Source organism: Mustela lutreola, chromosome 13, assembly GCF_030435805.1.
Source record: "Mustela lutreola isolate mMusLut2 chromosome 13, mMusLut2.pri, whole genome shotgun sequence".
NCBI lineage: Eukaryota > Metazoa > Chordata > Mammalia > Carnivora > Mustelidae > Mustela > Mustela lutreola.
The window spans coordinates 56,909,373-56,928,234 of NC_081302.1; the positions used below are offsets into that span (position 1 = coordinate 56,909,373).

The 18,862-nt window shown below is 39.4% G+C and overlaps 1 protein-coding gene across 1 annotated transcript in view; it reads left to right on the forward strand.

Annotated features, from left to right (window-relative positions):
* GTF2F2 (general transcription factor IIF subunit 2) overlaps positions 1–18,862 on the forward strand; it is a 152,297-nt gene that overhangs the window by 132,496 nt on the left and 939 nt on the right. Inside the window, exon 7 of the mRNA XM_059143962.1 lies at positions 2,864–3,007. Coding sequence (XP_058999945.1) covers positions 2,864–3,007 — 144 coding nt within the window. The remainder of the gene's footprint in view (positions 1–2,863; positions 3,008–18,862) is intronic.

The following is an 18,862-nucleotide window of genomic DNA, read 5'->3' on the forward strand; positions in this document are numbered from 1 at the left end:
TTCCTGGGTTGCTCTGGTCTCTCTTTTCTCTGGTCTTACTTCTAACTCTCCTAGTCACTCTGCTCTTCTCTGACAAATTCCCTGTAGCTGTCCATAGTTGTTTCTTTCATGCGCTTGCCACCCAGAGAATCTTGAGTCCAGCCACATTCTCCCCAGCAACACAGCCCTTTATCAGCCCTTTGTCACAGCACCTTTCACAGCATCCAGAGGTGGCTCTGTGCTCTGCTATTACTATTTTTAAAATGTGCAAGGCCCTCTCTGTATATTTTAATATATGAGCCCTAAGAAAGGGATATCTTTTGAAAGAGACCATCTTATTTCACCTGTATCTTAGCACAGTCCAAGCACACAGTCCATGCTTAACCTGTTGAGATTAATGGATTTTGAGTTTTACTCCCAAGATGCACATATCAAAAAATCAAGACAAGTTGGTTCTTTTTTCCTATCTCCTAATTTTACTTCATTGAAGGATACTCACTGTTGTCTGTGACTTGTGCCATTAATTTGAAAGTGTCTGATTATGTGTAAGATACATTTTTCGTTTGAAACTAAATTTTATCTCTTTTATAACAAATCTCTGTTGTTAAAATATAGAGAGTAAGCCTGCTATATCAGGCTGGAATTTATTCAGTAATTTAGTTGTAGATTTTTAAATGAATTTCATTTTTTTTAATTTTTGAAACTAGTCCCTAGATTATAGTTAATTCCCTCTGATGCACAGGAGATTGTTCTCCGGCAGCTTTCATCCAGCCTTCGGATGCCTTATGTACGAAGTGGGCTGCTGCCGTTGATAAGTATTTCCTCTAATGTGCTTTATCAAAATGAAGTGTTTCTTTAAAAGTTAAAAACTAAACCAACTGAAGGGAGTGAATATAAGTTGCATGTGTGCAGTGAAGAGTAAGTTTTTTAAAAAAGTGTTCTATTTGAATACCGTTGACACACAATGTTACATCAGTTTTGGGTGCACAGCCTAGCGATTCACCTTCTCTGTACATTATGCTGTGCTCAGCTCACCACAAAGGCAGCTACCCTCTGTCATCATACAGTGCTACTGCAGTATCATTGCCTGTGGTCCCTGTGCTGTACCTTTTATTCCCATGACTTATTCCATAACTGAAAGCCTTCCACCATCCCTTGGCCCATCTTGCCCCTCTTCTCACCCCTCTTCCCTCTGGAAGTCATCATTTTGCTCTCCTGTATTTATAGGTCTGATTCTTTTTGTTTACTCATTTGTTTTTTAAATTCCACATGAGTGGAATCATATGGTATTTATCTTTCTCAGTCTGATTTTTTTCACTCAGCGTAATGCCTTCAAGGTCCATCTGTGTTGTTGCAAATGGCACAATCTCATCCTTTTAATGGCTGCATAATATTCCATTTGTGCTTGCGCATGCACACCACATTTTCTTAACCATTTGTCTACTGATGGTCTCTTAAGTTGCTTCCATATCTTGGCTATTATAAATAATTCTGCAATAAACATAGAGATGCATTTTTTTAATTTAGTGTTTTCAGTTTCTTTGGGTAAATAACCAGTAGTGGAATTACTGGATCATATGGTATTTCTATTTTTTAATTTTTGAGGAACCTCCATGCCTTTTTTCACAGTATTTGTAGTAATTGACACAGTAATTGACATTCCCACCACCAATGCCTGAGAGTTCCCTTTTCTCTGCATCCCTGCCAACACTTGTTATTTCTTGCGTCTTTGATTTTAACCATTCTGACAGGTATAAGGTGATACCTCATTGTGGTTTTTGTTTGTATTTCTCTGATGACCAGTGATGTTGAGCATCTTTTCTTGTGTTTGTTGGCCTTGTGTTTGTTCTTAGGATAATGTCTACTCAGGTCCCCTTCCCATTTTTTAATCAGATTTGGGTGGAGAGTTTTGGTGTTAAGTTGTAAAAGTTCTATATAGGTTTTGGGTATTAACTCCTTATTGAATATATAATTTGTAAATATCTTCTCCCATTCAGTAGGCCAACTAATAAAATGTAATATTTTTTTCAAGTGATCAAATCCCTGGATCAGAACTCTCTGTAGGAGAGAATTTATACTTTCTTTTAGTGCCATTGCTTTCAAACTGGGGTACATAGAGGTACACAAAACTACAGGACAAACATACCACTTGCTCCTAGAGTGTCATTTGTATTTGAATGAGAGGTTTTATTTTTGTATTACAAATAAAGGTATATTATGTAGGTGAATTTAGAGTTCACATGAATTTTTAAGGTAAAATGGAGATTTTTGGAAAAACAGTTTGCTTGTGCCTGAGTACTGAGTATAAATTCACCCTTTCCTGTTGGTAAGTTTACTTCATGTTATAGGAGAAGAAACAAGCTCAAGGTCACACAGAGCTGGGAAGAGAAAAGGCCTCACTGTCCACGTTCTTTTCCTTTTACCAGTGCTTCTCAAACTTTGCACTTCCTAGAGAACCTCTTCTGTAACCAGTCTGCCTTTTAATTCCCTGTCTGTCCTGAAAAACTTCAATTTTGAAAGATGTCACCTACCAAACTGCATCTGTCAGAGAAGCTATTTTACTGTATTTGAGATAATCAAAAACAAAAGAAACTGCAAGTTGGACTTTCTGACTCAGTAGCCACACTGAATTGTTCTAATTTGGCAAACAAAGGCTATTTGGAAGCAAATGAAGACATTAATAAAGCCTTAGAAAAGAATGAAGGGGGGTCCCTGGGTGGCTCAGTTGGTTAAGCAACTACCTTTGCCTCAGGTCATGATCCCGGAGTCTCCGGATCGAGTCCCACATCGGATCGAGTCCCACATCGTGCTCCCTGCTCAGCAGGGTATTTATTTCAGAGTGAGCATGTTGGATTGATGCCTTTATTTTTCTGTTTGCACCTAGATTGAATATGAAAGGAAAAAGAAAGAAGATGGAAAACGGGCTCGAGCTGATAAACAACACGTTTTGGACATGCTATTTTCGGCATTTGAGAAACATCAGTATTATAATCTTAAGGACTTGGTGGACATCACAAAACAGCCTGTGGTATGTGTTTGCTCACACTGATCCCTTCAGTATGTCTTGCTTTATTTAGATGATGTTATTGAAGAGAAGGGTATCATATATGATGCAGCTCACCTCACATGTACCTTTGCTAACGTCAGGGTTTATTTTCAACACTCAGAATAGATGTCTTAATAGTCCTCATTGGCATTGAACCTGAAGTCTTTGTTATATATCCTATCTCGTCTTTCTTTTGTTCCCCTAGGTCTCTCCAAAAAAAAAAAAAAGACTCAGCTTCTTCATTTGTTTGCAAATGTGCCCCCTAAAAGAACCATATTCTTTTAAGAGCCATACAGATCTGTCATGATGAAGGTGTTTATCCCTGTCATGTAATAAAATGGGCTCTTCTTTAATGGATTTTTCTCTTTTTAATCAGAATTTACCTAGCACTAGCATGAGGTCCCTTTAAACTTGAGCTGTACTGCCCCACAGTACTTGTTGAGGTTGTGGTTGGGTTGGCCTGTTCTACATTTTCAAGGAAAAATTGAATAAACTGATGTTTTAGATTTTATGTTTGTTCTATAAATAATCAATTTTTTCCCTGCTCCAGACTTTTGTGCTTATTTGCTAACAATTTGTTATTTCTAATCTATTTAAAATACTGGTAACAAGGGGTGCCTGCGTGGCTCAGGTTGTGATCCGGGGGTCCTGGGATCAGGCCCCACATGGGGTTCCCTGCTCGGCAGGAAGCCTGCTTCTCCCTCTCCGACTCCCTCTGCTTGTATTCCCTCTCTCGCTGTCTCTTGCTCTGTCAAATAAATAAATAAAATCTTTAAAAAAAAATAAAATAAAATACAAAAAAACTAGTAACAAATAAGAAATCCAAATCTCTTTTTTCCAATCTCCAAGTCACATTTCCTTCTATGTAACTTTCTTAACCTAACATTAGCAAAGCAGCAAATTGAATTATAACAGTATTTATTTACAAGGTTTTAAAAAAATTAAATGGAGGGGCGCCTGGTTGGCTCAGTGGGTTAAGCCGCTGCCTTCGGCGCAGGTCATGATCTCAGGGTCCTGAGATCCAGTCCTGCATCGGGCTCTCTGCTCGGCGGGGAGTCTGCTTCCTCCTCTCTCTCTCTCTGCCTGCCTCTCTGCCTACTTGTGATCTCTCTCTGTCAAATAAATAAAATCTTTTAAAAAAAAAAATTAAATGGAACCTCTTTTCTTTTCTTTCCTTTTACCTAGTTTTCTTTATCATTTTGTCCACTTTGCTAGTATACTCAGGAGTATGTCAGTCCATTTATTTCCTTAAGAATATGTAACAAGAGAGCCAGTTTTTAAAAACATTATAACATAACAAATAACAGTGTATTGAAGAGCTTGCTGTATGTTTATTCTGATTTATTCAAAGCTTTAAGAAATAATTTATGACACCTCAGTATTGATTGTACAGTTTCCCACTTCTGTAGGAATTTTGTTACTATTATACTTTTTTATTAAGAAATTAAATTCCAAAAGATCTAAATAGTTTTTTCAGTAGAGAGGAGCCAAGTGCTCATGCTGCAGTATTATCAGCTCCTCTTAATCACTTATTCTCTTCAGGATCAAAGCCTTAGAAACAGCATTTCAAACTAGGTAAAAAAAATTAATTAATTAAAAAAATTGAAATAGAGTAATTCATTAGATAAGCCTGTTTTTTTTTGCTTTTAATCAAGTTTATCCTTGTGAATGTAAACTTGATATGTGAGAAACTGAATTTATATACATATATATATTCAGAAACTGAATGCAAATAATATATTCTTATGTAATAATGTACACACAAAAATTAGATATGAGAACACAAGTCTTTGTAGAAGGGACATTCAGATGATATTGGAGAAAGCAGTTTCTTTACTTTCCAGTTTCTTAACATGGAGCAGCATGTAGTTTTTAAAGTTTATTCATTTTGCATCAAAGCAAAGGGATAATTAGTATTTCTCTCAACTTTGGTTTTTCAGAGAATTTTTGTGTAGAGGTACACAGTGAGGCTCTCAGAATAGAGCTTCTTAACTCATGGTCAGTAGGTGGGTTTTACGAGATCCAGTAATCTTCCTGAATAGGTGCAAAAATATGTAGGTTTTTCTGGGGAGCAGATCCATAGTTAATATCAGATTCTCATAGAGGGCCTGGGAACCTCAAGGGGCTTGTGAGCCACTAACCTAGAAACTAAATTATTTTATAATAGTCTTATTGTTTAGAGACTGAAGTGCCTCAGCAAGCATAAGGTTCTTGAAGAAAGAGTTGTATATTAGTCATATCCTTAACTTTTTATATGCCCTATAATATAAACATAGTAGAAATTCAGTAAATATTAGAGGAATTGGGCGCCTGGGTGGCTCAGTGGGTTAAGCCGTTGCCTTCAGCTCAGGTCATGATCTCAGGGTCCTGGGATCGAGTCCCACATCGGGCTCTCTGCTCAGCAGGGGGCCTGCTTCCCTTCTTCTCTCTCTGCCTGCTTCTTTGCCTACTTGTAATCTCTGTCAAATAAATTTAAAAAAAAATCTTAAAAAAAATATTAGAGGAATTGATTTGAAAAAAAGGCAGTGGCCCCATCCTCAGTATCCAAGGACTACCATGTTTTATTTGGATGAATTCCGTGGGCCTCCTGTCATTTATGGCAGGAGAGGGGGGACAGAGAGCCAGTCTCAAGGAAGAATGGAATGTGACAGGGTTACAGTTATCTCTCCCCAGAGGAGCAGCCAGGAAGTGGTCAGCATGGATTCAGTTCTGCCATTTACCTACCCCACTGGGATCTGAGAAAGTCCCTTCTATTCCCAAAATTGAGGAAATTGGACTGAATAATTGTGCTCCCTTCCAATCCTAAATGTGTGATTCTCTCCCTCTCCTATTTCATCTCCTCTCCACCTCCCTCTTGATTTTGAATTGAATTGGCAAATCTCACCTAGGAAGTGGCCCAAAGCCAGCTCTCCTCCATGTAGGTAACTATCCCCTTTAAAATGTTCACAGGACATAAATAAGTCTGTATTCATGATCATTGGTATACCCTTCCTAATTTGATTTTAATCTGAGCAACACCAGGAGAATGAAGGAGAAGAGAGCATGAAGATCCAGGGAAGGGGCTGCTTGGTATGATGGAAAGAGCAGTGGGTTTGGAGTAATGGGATCTTGGTTCATGTCCCAGCTCTGTCATTTAGACAAGTAGTCCTGGACAGGGTATTTAAATACATTTTAATGTTCAATACAAACAAATTTTTGAGCCCCCTTGTAAAAGAGAAAACAAAGAGATCTTGTTTGTATTCAACACTTCTTTAGTATATGCAGTTAATGACTTTCTCTCATTTTCTGTTGGTCCCCAGTGCCTCCTTTGATAATGGATTTCTTTTTTTTTTTAAGTGTTTTTTTTTGTTTTATTTTTTTGTTTTTAAGATTTTATTCATTTACTTGACAGAGAGAGATCACAAGTAGGCAGAGAGGCAGGCAGAGAGAGAGGAGGAAGCAGGCTCCCTGCAGAGCAGAGAGCTCGATGCAGGGCTCGATCCCCGGACCTTGGGATCATGACCTGAACCGAAGGCAGAGGCTTTAACCCACTGAGCCACCCAGGCAACCCTGATAATGGATTTCTAACCATGAAGTCTATCCCTTTAACACACCCTCTTTGTCATTGACATGACTACTATATTCCTAAGTTACCATCTGCTTTCTGACCTTTAGAATGTCATTTGTTTTTTTAAAGATTTTATTTATTACAGAGAGTGAGAGCAAGAGCAGGGGAAGGGACAGAGGGAGAAGCAGACTCCCCACTGAGCAAGGAGCCCTATGTGGGACTCTATCCCAGGACCCTGCACCCTTAGCCGAAGGCAGACGCTTAACTGACTAAGCCACCCAAGCACCTTTAGAATGTCATTTTTTACAACATCCTGAGTGAATCTGAGGTATTATTCATGTTTTTCCAGTTCCTTCTTTTCTATATTCTTCTTAAAAATCTTTATTTCTATAAGCAGAATTATTACTGATCAGAAAAACTGCCCTTGTGGACAGACTTTTTCTCTCAGTGGTCAGTATCTGACCTTCATAAACAATCAAGGAGTTAGTTACTCATTAAGGGTAAATAAGCTGATTTTAAAAGGCCAAGCTCTGATAACTGATATAAAGTCAGAAACATGATACCATTTAAAGAGGTATTTTATATGGTTTAAATTTGAGCTTTTAAGCCCTCCTTAATGTGAAATACCAGAAGAAGCCTATTATTTTTTCCCTGCAGTCTTTGATCTTTTCACCTTGAATTTGTTATGTCTAGTCTTTATATTTTATCTGTAAAATAGAAGCATACACAGCATTTCCTTCAAAATTTAAATTATTTGAAACTTTATCTAATTGCTCCCTTAGAAACACCAAACTGCCAAGACTGCTTTGAGCCCTGACACCCTGTTTTCTAGCATAGCATCCATTTCCAGTGTTCCTTGAACCACATCTTTCTGCTAAAAGTATTATTGAAAATTAGCCCTGGTTATAAGTGAACCCCTAATTTCCTTGTGCTGTGTCCACCCAACTTTCAGGCACAATCAAGGGAAGTGTATATTTAATTATTGATGATCCCTTCTAAATCAACAATCCCCAGTCATGTGGTCCCACAGACCATGGCATAATTCAAATATGTAATTGAGCAATTTGTGTGCTTTTTATTAAAGTAAGTTCAAATCAACAGGAGAAACCAGGCAAAGATTTGGGTGATTTCGACTTTGAAGCAATTAGTGCCCATACTTCAAGTTCCTCAGCACTAAATAGTGCTCAGTAGGCAGATTTATTTGCACAAAGTGGGCTTTAAGTAAACAAAGCCATTGCAGCAATAAGGCAGTGTTAACCTCATCCTCGGAATTTGTTTCCAGATAGACTTAAATATAAGGCATGAATAGAAGTAATCGAAGCAAAATTTGGCTTCAGTAAGATGAAAGAAGATAGGCTTTTTTAAAGGATAAAATAGCTAGACAGTTTGACCTACTGAATATTTCTCCTGTCAAGAAACAATTTTATTTATAAGTATATTCTGTTATAGGGGCGTATGGCTGGCTCATTTGGTGGAGCATGTGACTCTTGATCTTGGAGTCATGAATTCAAGCCCTATTGTGGGTGTAGAGCTTACTTTTAAAACACACAGACCCTCAAGTATGTGTTATTACAGATCTGTGAATTGGCTGAGACTCTTTGAGTTGCAGAGACTGGAAATTCAACTCAAACTAGTTAAAACTAAAATTTATTGTGGGGTGCCTGGGTAGTGTCCAACTCTTGATTTCTGCTCAGGTCATGATCTCGGGGTCGTAAGATTAAACCCCACATCAGGCTCTGTGCTGGACATGGAGCCCACTTGAGACTCTCCCCGGCCCCAGGCCTTCCTCCCTCCCCTCTCTGTCTCTGTCTCTCTCTTAAAAAAAGAATTTATTGGCTAGAAGGTTCAGGGTTCAGGAATGTATCTAGCTTTAGCTATAACTAGCCGCAGCTACTAATATTGTTTAGTTGGAACTGTCCCTTCCTGTCTTTCCACATCTCTCTGCACTATTCTTTCTTGTGTGTGGTCTTTACTCTTAGTGGGATCTTGCCATTTGGTAGCCAAAATGACCTCTTTGAACATCCTACAGCTAGTAACCCCTAAGCAAAAAGAGAATATTTGTCCTGATGATTTTAATAAAAGCCCCAGGGAAGATTTTAATTGACCTGAAAGGGGTTGGTATGCCCATTCCTGAACCAACAGGATGGGGCTAGAGGTACTCTGTCAGTGTACCTTCCCCCGCTCTGTGCCATGTTGCCTGGTATGGAGTTAGCATGTAGTCAGTGCTAGCTAGTCCGTTGTTATTTAAATAGAACTCTGGTTTCTATTCCCTTCCAAAGACTTCTGCCCGACTTCCCCATTTCAGTAAGTGACACCACCATTCCCCAAATGGATCAAGCCAGACAACTGTATTCCTGTTTCCTCTTCATGACATATATATTACAAATTATGATATATATATATATATATCATTTAAATTATATACATATATACATGTATCTCTGTGTGTGCGTGAGTATATCTGACTCAGGATCTTAAGGCAAAAGTGATCTTAGAGATTATCTAGGCTCTCTCACTTGTAAACTCAGAGAAGGCGTTGCATAGTAACTTGACCCCACTTGTGCTGACTTCAGTCGAGGGAGATAATCTTACCACATTGCCTCTTCTGTATTCAGACATGTGCATGTCTATGTAGACAAGCAAGGAAAATATTTTTCTAACAATAGAAACCCCTTTTTAATGGGAAAATAAAACAACAAAAACTAATATCTCTCTCAGCAGGCTTTCTCATTAAGAATCATCACTGGGGTGCCTGGGTGGCTCAGCCAGTTAAATATCTGATTCTTGATTTTGGCTCAGGTCGCAATCTCAGGATTGTGGTATTGAGCCCCAAGTTGGACTCCGTGCTCAGTGCAGAATCTGCTTGAGATTCTCCCTCTCCCTACCCACCTGCCCTTCCCCCTGCTCATGCTCACTTGCTCGCTCACTCTCTCTCTCAAATAAGTAAGTAAAATCTTTAAATTAAAAACAAACCAAAAAAAGAATCATGATCATTGATCTAATAAGCCAGGTACATAGAGAATGGTATCTAAGCTTTATCTTAGCTCATTCAGTTCCTAATCCAAAATAAAAATGGGTATTTTTAATGTTTGAAACTTATTCCCAAATTTACTACTTAAAATAAGTGTTTTATTTTTAAACAAAGATTTTATTTATTTATTTTGCAGACAGAGATCACAAGTAGGCAGAGAGGCAGGCAGATAGAAAGGGGGAAGCAGGCTTCCCACCGAGCAGGGAGCCTGATACAGGGCTTGACCCCAGGCTTTAACCCATTGAGCCACCCAGGTGCCCAGTAAGTAGTATTTTTAATATAATGTTTTATTCTGACATACACTTTCCTTTTCTTACTTCTTTTTTTCCTGAAATCTTTATAATTTCTTTTCTGTTCACATAACCCCTTTTAGTTCATTTTTCCTATAATGGAAGTTTTTATTTTTGAATGATACTAGTAAAAAAAGACCACCAATTTCTTAATAGGACATATTACTGACAGCCTTTTGTGAGACTTCTGTTTTAAAAAGTAATTATTTGCTAATTAGTGATGTAGAACCTGATTTATTGTTAAGCTTTAGAATATGAAATGTCATACTAAAATAAATTAACTATTTGAATTGTATTGAATATAAATGCATGAAATTTTAATACTTACAGATTTACTACCAAGTTTATTATAGGATAGTAACATTTTCTCCTTTAACTTATATGTTTTACCTTTTTTTTACCGTATTTCTGAATGTGGTAAAATTTGAGATGAATTTACTAATATAACCAATGGAGTCCAGATTTTACATGAAATATTATGTAGATAAAAGGAATATTTAACATAAGCACCCATTAAAGAAAATTGGGCATTTATTTATATACAAAGTTTACATAGGATCTCTTTTTAAGATTTTATTTATTTATTTGAAAAAGAGAGAACAGGAGCAGGGGGAGGGGCAGAGAGAGAGGGAAAAACAAACTCCCTGCAGAACATGGAGCCTTAAGTGGGCCAATCCCAGGACCCTGTGATCAGATACTTAACTGACTGAGCCACCCAGGAGCCCCAAAGTTTTTAATTAAGCAGTAAGCCACAAAATTTATATTTAATCTGGAAAATGTCATTACTTATAAAATCTTCCCTATCCTTCCCTCACCATTTGATTTCAACAAAGGTTAACGTTAAGTTTTGAGCTTATTAACTGCCTTCTGATTTCTTTCTTTAGTCCCTGAACCATTTAGAAGCACATGTTTTTAGGCTTGCCATCCTTATGGAAATTATCTCAGGAAAAAGATAATTTTCTTTGGTCTCAGCACTAGAGAAAGCATGACTATATGGATTAAAGTGTTTACAGCTTCCCAGTTTTTCTATCTCACAGGAGAATTGATACCAGAGGATAAGCCTGTTGACAGAAAACCTTGCAGTGGCCATTCTGTATTGCAGCGTTACAGAGGCATTCCTTCTAGAATGTCCCAAGACAGATATTTTAATTCCATCATATTTTCCAGTACATATGGACTGATACAAAGAGCTGGCCACTGTGGTTTTTGTGTTGTTTTGTTTTGTTGGGTTTTTTTGAGCTAGCCACTGTTTATTGGAAATGTTAGCATCGTAATTTGGTAATAAAAAATGGTGATTTTTTTTTTTAATGTCGTAGTCTATATGGACTTTATTATGGAATTTAGTTTCCAGTTCCCCAAAAATCTTTTCTTTTTATTATTAGCATATAATGTATTATTTGTTTCGGGGGTACAGGTGATTCACCAGTCTTACACAACACAGCACTGACCACATCACATACTCTCCCCAGTGTCCACCACCCAGCCAACCAATCCCCCCACTCCTTCTACTTCAGCAACCCTCAGTTTGTTTCTTGAGATTAGGAGTCTCTTATGGTTGGTCTCCCTCTCTAATTTGTCTTGTTTCATTTTTTCCTTTCTTCCCCTATGATCCTCTGCCTTGTTTCTCAAATTCCATGTATTAGTGAGGTCATATGATAATTGTCTTTCTCTGATGAACTTAAAAATGCTGTTATCTTAATTTGTTGTTATGAGCCAGGTAGATCTCCTCCCTATCTAGTGGAATTGCTGAGTCACTTCATAACTCTGTTTAACCTGAGGAACTAAGTGCCAGATTGTCATCAGTCCTTTTTTAATCCTTAGCAAAAACTTTTATCTACTGTTTTCATAAGGTAAAACTTTACTCTCTAGTCCAGATATTTTAAGGATGAATAATACTTCGGTATTCAGAGTGCTAGCTAATTTACAGAAAATTCTCTGTTGGTAAAATATATACCTATAGTCTCTTTGCTTGCCATTTAATTTCTAGCAATGTGTTCAAATAGACTAATAAGTATGCCAATTGAGATTTTCTTATTTTTTGTACATTTGAAACTATACTTCACACCAAATGCACTAATAGATAGTTGCCATGGTTCTAAATGCAATAATTCATATTTAAATTTTTATTTTTGCTTTTTCTATTTTATGTTTTAGTTAAATGCAGTTTAGGGGCACCTGGGTGGCTCAGTGGTTTAAGCCGCTGCCTTTGGCTCAGGTCATGATCTCAAGGTCCTGGCATCGAGTCCCGCATTGGCTCTCTGCTCGACAGGGAGCCTGCTTCCCTCTCACTCTCTCTGCCTACTTGTGATCTCTGTCAAATAAATAAATAAAATCTTTTTAATAAATAGATAAATAAATGCAGTTTAGTTAACATGTACTGTAGTATTAGTCTCAGAGGTAGAGGTTTAGTGATTCATAGGTTGCATATAACACTGGGGCTCATTACTTCAGTGGTGGGTACCCAGTGACTGGGTAATGCCCATCACCCAGTTACCCCATCCCCCCACCCACCTGCCCTCCAGCAACCCTGTTTGTTCCCTATAATTAAAAGTCTTATGGTTTGCCTCCCTCTCTGTTTTTGTCTTATTTTATTTTCCCTTCCCTTCCCCTGTGCTCATCTGTTTTATTTCTTAAATTCCACATATTTAAATTTCAAAAGGAGTTTTAATTTTTGCTACTTCATTACATTTTGGATATTTCTGATTGTATTTTCCTAATAACAGTTTCAACATGGTCTATATATGTATACACTTCTCCCAGTTGAAAGCCATATGTCAGCCTTGGAATATCTTGCAGTATTCCAAGGTTAAGTTATGTTTAGCATACAAATAAACAAATACAGGTTTGTTTGGGTTTTTTTAAGGATTTTATGTATTTATTTGAGAGACCATGAGAGAGAGAGATCCTGAGCAGGGGTAGGAGGGGTAGAGGGAGAAGCAGACTCTCTGCCCAGCAGGTGCCTGATGCAGGACTCTATCTGGGATCGTGATCTGAGCTGAAGGCAGATGCTTAACCAACTGAGCCACCCAGGTGCCCTAGAAAAGTACAGTTTAGAAAGCAAATAGTTAAAAGTTTTGGCCCATAGGAGGTAAACTTTGTTCATTTGATATATGCAAACATATGAATCATTTGCCAGTGCTAGGCAGATGAAGTGTTAATAAGAATAAGATGATATACCAGCACACAGATATTCATGCAATAATAAATTGCTTTTCCAGAATTTGGATTAAGCCATAAGATAGGGCTTGTGGCTTGACCACTTCATTGCACATCATCTCTGCTTTTTTTACAGAGGAGGAATGCAGCCTGTGTGAGCTGAGAGGAAGACAGGGGGTGGGGTCTAGTAGGAAAGTGGGGGTGAAACCAGAAGGAAAAGAGGATAAAAATACTGACATGGCCAATGTCCCAGAGAATCTCCAGTGTCCACTTCCCTATCCTGTTAGCAGTTTACTCTACCTAAAGGAGTGAAAACATATGTTGCCTTTGTTAACAGCTTATGCCTAATGTGTAGTTTGTTTTTTTAATGAAAGACTTGTGCCTTGGAGCCACTAGCATCTTTATCAGTAAGTATTCTGTTTTAATCACACAAATCATTTGAAATGGTACTTTGGATTTACACAGAACTGATAATGCCCCTCTTGCCTTGTTGGATCATTTTATAAAAAGCATATGATGACTTCCCTTTAGTGACTGGCATTAACCAGTGCCATCTTTGTTATAGATTGCATATTGTCTATTCAGTCCAGCCTTTCTGATGCAATTTTGTGACTAGACGTCTAATAGGGTCATACTATTTATTTATTTTTTAAAAAGAGTTTATTTATTTGACAGAGGGAGAACATAAGTAGGCAGAGAGGCAGGCAGGGTGGGGGGCGGGCGGTAAACAGGCTCCCCACTGAGCAGAGAGCCTGATGCGGAGCTCGATCCCAGGACCCCGAGATCATGACCTGAGCCAAAGGCAGAGGCTTAACACACTGAGCCACCCAGGTGCCCTGGGTTATATTATTTATTCACTTAAAGCATTAATAGTTGGTGATCAGCTCTTTGTTAAAGATACATGTTTTGGGGCGCCTGGGTGGCTCGGTGGGTTGGGCCGCTGCCTTCGGCTCAGGTCATGATCTCAGGGTTCTGGGATCGAGTCCCGCGTGGGGCTCTCTGCTCAGCGGGGAGCCTGCTTCCTCCTCTCTCTCTCTGCCTGCCTCTCTGCCTACTTGTGATCTCTCTCTGTCAAATAAATAAATTAAAAAAAAAAAAAAGATACATGTTTTGGGCCAATTTCTAGGAATTTAGATACAGTTACCTTGTTATTATATATGTAACACTTAACTGAAATTCCTGGTTTGGGGATTGGTTGGCAGAGCAGTCGAGGAAAAATGATACAAGAAATGGTGGGGGTGGAGGGAGGGAGGGAAATGAGAAAGACTGCAGATAGTAGGCTACTGTCCCTTGTGACCCTGCATAGGATTGTCATGATTTGGGGGGAAAAATAGGAATTTGTGGGTTTCTGGCTTTTGGGCCACCACAGTGTCATCTTGACCCACAAGTATGCAAATCACATCCTGATCACTTGACCTCTTTGGTCCAGTGTTTGCTTTGTCTTTTCCTTCCAAAGAAGCTTTAATGTTCTATCCCTTTTTTCTCTGCAATTCAGACTTGCTGTAAATACTCTCCCACACATACCTTTGACAAAGGGTTGCTGGACCTGAGCCAGTTTATTATTTCTGATATTGTTCTGCAGCACAGCACAGAGCAGTAATGAGAAATCTCTCTGGTCCTGTGTCACATAAAGGTGATCTACCAAGTTCTAGAATCCTTTGTTTAAAATGCAGGTGGTCAGGCAAAAGATGAAACTGGAAAATCGTTGTTTAGTATAAGAGAAGAAGAGCTAGCATCTCCTGATATCTGCACGGAATTGCCATTCAATTCAAAGGATCAAATATACATCCTCAAAACCAAAGATCATGGCTCCGGCTGCGTTAAGTGCCCCCCCCCCCCCGTCTCAGTGCTCCAGGATATCCTGCGTATGTGTCCTTATTTCTGCACTTTAGTTTGTGACTGCCTCCTTCTGTGCCTTTGCCTCCCCACTCACGCACCGTACTTTTAAACTGTAAATTCTTGATGTTGAAGACTGACTCTGTTACCACTCCAGCTGGCCCATAGTAGGTTCTAAAATAAATATTTGTGTTAATGTATGAATTTTTTATTAAAGGAAAGTTAGATTGTCAGTTGATCTTCAATCCTGTTAGAATCTTTAAAAGTGACTTTGTTCCCAGCAATATTTTACCACTATAATATAGATTTTTAGTCACAAATGTCATTCCGAATCAGGTAATACAATTTAATCAGTCAACTCGTATTTCTCATTGCCCTATAAGTTAATTAGAGCCTGAGTTCTAAAAATGAGCAGAACTAGATTTAGCATAGTTTCGTCCTGTGGACCTTCTAAATGATCTTACCTCAAACAACTCCCCCACTAAATCCTCTTAGTTCCCTTGTTTGCTCTTAAGCATACCTTGTTTGTTCAGTGTAAATGCACTGAGACTCTGTGATGTGCAGGCATCCACTGCCGTAGGAGCACATGGCTTGACGGGAGAGAGGCATGTGGGTCAAGGGGTACAGTGTAGTATGAGGGCTATCACTGAAGAACATCCAGTGTGAAATGTAAATCCAAGATGTGTGACTGTTAGGGAAAGTTGGTCTGAGAGAGGGACATTCATGCAGTCTTCAAGGATGAGTTCAGATCTGACGAAAGGGGATAAGCATGACAGGGAAGGGGAATGGCATATGGAGAAAATAGGAAGCATGTGGACACAGAAATGACAAGCATGTCTTCAGGGAATTCTTAGAAGAGGCCAAAGGGAAAAAGCAGGCCTGAATGGATGCCTGTGAAGGAGTATGAAAGTTAACCTCTAGACCAAAGGGGAAGTTATTAAAAAGTTTTCAACAGCTTAAGCATCTGCCTTTGGCTCAGGTCACGATCCCAGGGTCTTGGGAACCACGAACCCTCTGTCAGGCTCCCTGCTCAGCAGGGAGTCTCCTTCTCCCTCTGCCCTTACTGCCACTTGTGCATGTGCGCGCTCTCTCTCTCAAATAAATAAATTAAATCTATAAAAATTTCTCTCAACAGTGGAATGACATGATCTCACTGTTCCCTACCTGTGTCTTTCCTTCAAGGACTTTTGTGGTCTGTTTCCCTATCGTTACTGTTACTTTCTTCACTAATGGGTTGTGCCAAATTGATTCATTTGGTTAGAGTAAAATGACTTTAGGTTGCAGTTTGGAACATTCTAAAACCCCAGAAATGCCCTCTTCCCCCACCTTCCACCAGAAAAAGAATTCTGTACATGGGTAGATACTGTGACCCTAATCCCAACTCGGTTACCTGACAGACTATCTCATTCTGTTCTTACTGTTGAAAAGGAAATAGGGCGTGACTTTTCATTAAGAAAACAAAATACCCCGTAACTTTATACTAATTTAACAAAATGAGTGTGGACTACACATGAAAGCAACTGTATTTGTACACTTGAGACTTTACTATTTTGTGTTTAACCCTTTCGAGGCTTTTCACGTCTGTGTCTGGCTTCTGAATGTTCACACTACACTTGCAGTCCAGAGAGCTGCTGGCTTCCAGCCACAGTGCTCCCAGCGATTGCTCTTTTCAGTTTTGACCGAGAGCAGTGCGGCCAATTGTTTGATTGTTTGTGTCCAGGTTTGTAGCCTGCCTCCCAATAAATCGTCCTTTGGAATTTTACAAAGATGTCATTCTTGGCATCTAAACTGAAAATCCTTTGTGTCCAGCACATCATTTTCCCTTTATGAATACTGCTTAATGAGAAAGTAGCTTATGAACAGTGTCCCGTTTTAAAAATGTCATTTGAAGCAGTAGAGAGCAGCTGTGCATATCACCTGGATGGCTCGAGCCTTTATGCTTACTCATTGGCACCGATCCCTTAGTGAAGGCAACTGCAGAAAGTGTGGGAGACAAACAGGCTTCTTTCTGGGAAACCCAGGCCTCATTTGATTCATTGCTGCCACCTGCTGGGCCCTGGCTGCTGGAATGGGGAGGCCACACCTGTATTCCCACTAAGCCATCCAGGACCATGTGGTTCCAATGTTAATCAGCTCTTGTTTCCAGGTGACATCCGTCCCCTAAATGAAAGGATCCAAACAGTAGAGCATTACAGTGCCAGTCAGTGTAAGGTGGTATGTGATTGGGTTTGTTAATACAGAATCCCCAGCACTTAAACTTCGAGGACTCAAGATCCTAGAGTATTAGGTCTGGGTGAGCCATTAAAGCAGATGCCGTGGAACTTTAGTGTAGTTAAATCAGAGTCTCCTAGAGGCTTGTGAAAATGCAGATTCCCAGGCCTGGCCCCAGAGATTTTGATTCACTAGGCCTAAGATGAGACGTTTATTTAACAAGTCTCCCACGAGGATCTGGGACAAGTAGTCAGCCCCAGGAAGGGCACTGCCTTAAACATTATCTCTGTAAGAGCTTCTCAGCCATTTTTCTAGTCAGTACCTCATTTCAGTAAGTAAAAAATATTACCTCCTCTGTCAGTAGGGTGAGTCACTAGTACTGTAACTGGTTCTGTGAAGCATATACACAAAACATTACTAGACTGGTTCTTCATGGGGTAAAAACACTTTTTTTTTTTTTTAAAGATTTTATTTATTTGTTTGACAGAGATTGCAACTAGGCAGAGAGGCAGGCAGAGAGTGAGAAGGAAGCAGACTCCCCGCCAAGCAGGGCCTCGATCCCAGGACCCTGGGACCATGACCTGAGCCGAAGGCAGAGGCTTTAACCCACTGAGCCACCCAGGCCACTTTTCAAAGATTTTATTTATTCATTTGAAAAAGAGTGCCAGAGAGAGAGAGCGTGCATGCATGCATGCAAGCACAAGCAGAGGGGAGGGGCAAAGGTAGAGCGAGAACCGGACTCCCCACTGAGCAGGGAGCCCAACCACGAGGATGTGGGGCTTGATCCCAAGACCCCAAGATCATGACCTGAGCTGAAGACAGACACTTAACTGACTAAGCCACCCAGGAGCCCCAAAAAACACTTAAAAATAATTAACTTTTCTCTCTATTGCCAAGAAAGCATTACTATTATTTAATTGGTCAATTTGCAGTGGAATGCTTTTTGGCCTTGGACATTGCCAAGTAAAGGTAGGGTTTGCTACTATATTTATCACGGCCATCATTTCCCTGAATATAGTAATCATTTGGTTAATGTGTATTGATTTTGAGAACCTAAAATGACATAAAACAGAGTTCTATCCTGTGTCACAGCTTACCTCTTTCCTCTGGAGGAGCCAAGCATGAGAGAACCGCACGCCCCATGGCTTTTACCATGGCTTATTATCACTTCTTATTCCTTACCCTGTCTTGGCAAGCTTGGCTAAGATCAAAACAATACTAAAGATGAAGGATAATCTTCTTTATTACACAGGAAAAACAAGTGGCCTGATAGCAAATTTGAAAAGTCACCTTAGAATTGAGAATTCTGGGGCACCTGGGTGGCTCAGTGGGTTAAGCTGCTGCCTTCGGCTCAGGTCATGATCTCAGGGTCCTAGGATCGAGTCCCACATCGGGCTCTCTGCTCAGCAGGGAGCCTGCTTCCTCCTCTCTCTCTCTGCCTGCCTCTCTGCCTACTTGTGATCTCTGTCAAATAAATAAATAAAATATTTAAAAAAAAAAAAGAATTGAGAATTCTGAATGCCTGTCAAGTGCTTGCTTTCTAGAATATTATCATCCCCAAAATATTTGTTATTTTTGTATATGTGCTCCTTCTTCTGAAATGACTGGTTCTAGTCCAAGAATAACCCTGTCCAACTGTGAACTGAATGAAGCTACTGAACACAAGGGAAGATTACACGTGGTATATACTATGTCATCTTAGTAAACAGTGAGCACCAGTAACTTTCTAGTGTATTTTCATCGGAACGTTTTTGGGTTTTTTTTTT